Source organism: Austrofundulus limnaeus, unplaced genomic scaffold (assembly GCF_001266775.1).
Source record: "Austrofundulus limnaeus strain Quisiro unplaced genomic scaffold, Austrofundulus_limnaeus-1.0 Scaffold370, whole genome shotgun sequence".
Classification (NCBI taxonomy): Eukaryota; Metazoa; Chordata; class Actinopteri; order Cyprinodontiformes; family Rivulidae; genus Austrofundulus; species Austrofundulus limnaeus.
Window position 1 is genome coordinate 169,805 of NW_013952772.1, and position 1,599 is coordinate 171,403.

Here is a 1,599-nt window from a genome sequence, read left to right on the forward strand (position 1 = left end):
GTAATAAAGCAGCAGCAGCTCTGATCTGCAGGGTTTGAACTGTAATAAAGCAGCTGCAGCTCTGATCTGCAGGGTTTGAACTGTATTAAAGCAGCTGCAGCTCTGATCTGCAGGGTTTGAACTCACCACGTGGGCAGGAAGTGGGTCCAGATGTTGACCGTCTCGTTGTTCAGATGGAAGCTGCTGAGGACGCAGTCCAGCGCTGAGCTGCAGGGGTGACGGTACCCAGAGATGATGCTGTCCTCCCTGAACACCTGCAAACCCAACACACCCGCCAAAATAAAACTACTTCCTGTAACTCATTTACTTCTAATCTCTTTCTACAAATGGGTTTTAAGTTTGAGGAATAATTTAGTAAAACTTTAAATATTAGAAATGTAGTTTAATATAATTATTATTTTTTCCTTTCAGGAGAAAAACCTGAAAGTTAAAAGCTGAGGGAAGAGAAACATCGGACAGATTCTTTATTTTTTTTACTGAATGAGCTGTAACCAGTCTTGCAGCACCCTGGTTACAAATACGTTTGTGTTCCTGTTGGAACAAAAAGAGCCAGATCTGAAGAGGAATCTGATCCAGAACTGAGTGTTATTAAAACTCTTTCAAACTGAACAGTCAGATGTTAGCTGCTGGTGGTGTGTTCATAAATAAATAAATAAATAAATAAATAAATAAATAAATAAATAAATCTTTAGTAGGTCCTGGGTTTATTACTGAATGTGTTGAAATCTTGTCTGTTTGGTTTAAATATATCAAATGTGAAGACAAACACAGCTGAGAAATATTTCAACTCTTAGTTTTAAGGCTTTAATAAGATTAAAGTAAAACGTAGTTTGTTAAACTTTACCACTTTGTGTTTATTATAAATGAATTTAAACCTCCTGTTACATCAGAGCAGAATTCAGAAAGTGGACAGAAGATTAAAAGGATAAAAACTGATGATTAAAATTAAATAAAAAACATTTTATCTCTAAATGATTAGAAACATTTTAGGTTAAAACCAGTTTTAATCTGTAAAACACTTAAAGAAAAGTAAACAAGACAAACTAAAACAAGAAAGGATCAAATCAAACTGTTCAGTTTTACTTGGTTTTGAAGGAAATAGAAGAAGTTGGAGTTTAATGATCCAAACAGTCTTAATATTTGTTGGTAAATAACTCCATGAAGCAGCAGCAGCAGAGTTGAGCTCATCTCTGTTCTTGGGTGAATTCCTGGAACATGAGGTGGTTTTAGTGGTGAGCTGACCTGACAACTGACTGGAAACTCTGGTGTTCTGACAAAGTGTTTGTTTTTAGGAGGAGAAGTCAGTGCTGGTCTCTGCAGGACTCTGGCTCCTGTGGAGACCACCACAGACCCCCTCTGCTGCAGCCTGGAGGTTAACCCTGACAGGAACCATCAGTTTGTAAACAAACAGTAAACGTGTGTTGGGCTGCGAGCCGGAGCTCACAGCAGAGGTCAAAACTTTTTTTTTTAAATTCCAGCTTTGTCTCTTATTTTTATTGTTCTTTTGTTGTTTTATGTTACTCGTTTTATTTACTGTGTTTTGTAGAACTTTGAGATTTTTGCTAATGAAGTGTTACAACTTATATTCATTATTGTTAC

General features: G+C 36.6%; 1 protein-coding gene across 2 annotated transcripts in view; it reads right to left on the reverse strand.

The window, feature by feature from the left end:
• paqr6 (progestin and adipoQ receptor family member VI) overlaps positions 1-1,599 on the reverse strand; it is a 37,668-nt gene that overhangs the window by 13,904 nt on the left and 22,165 nt on the right. For both annotated transcript variants that reach the window (XM_014023443.1, XM_014023445.1), the window contains exon 3: positions 127-254. In XM_014023443.1, the coding sequence (XP_013878897.1) occupies positions 127-254 (128 nt within the window). The remainder of the gene's footprint in view (positions 1-126; positions 255-1,599) is intronic.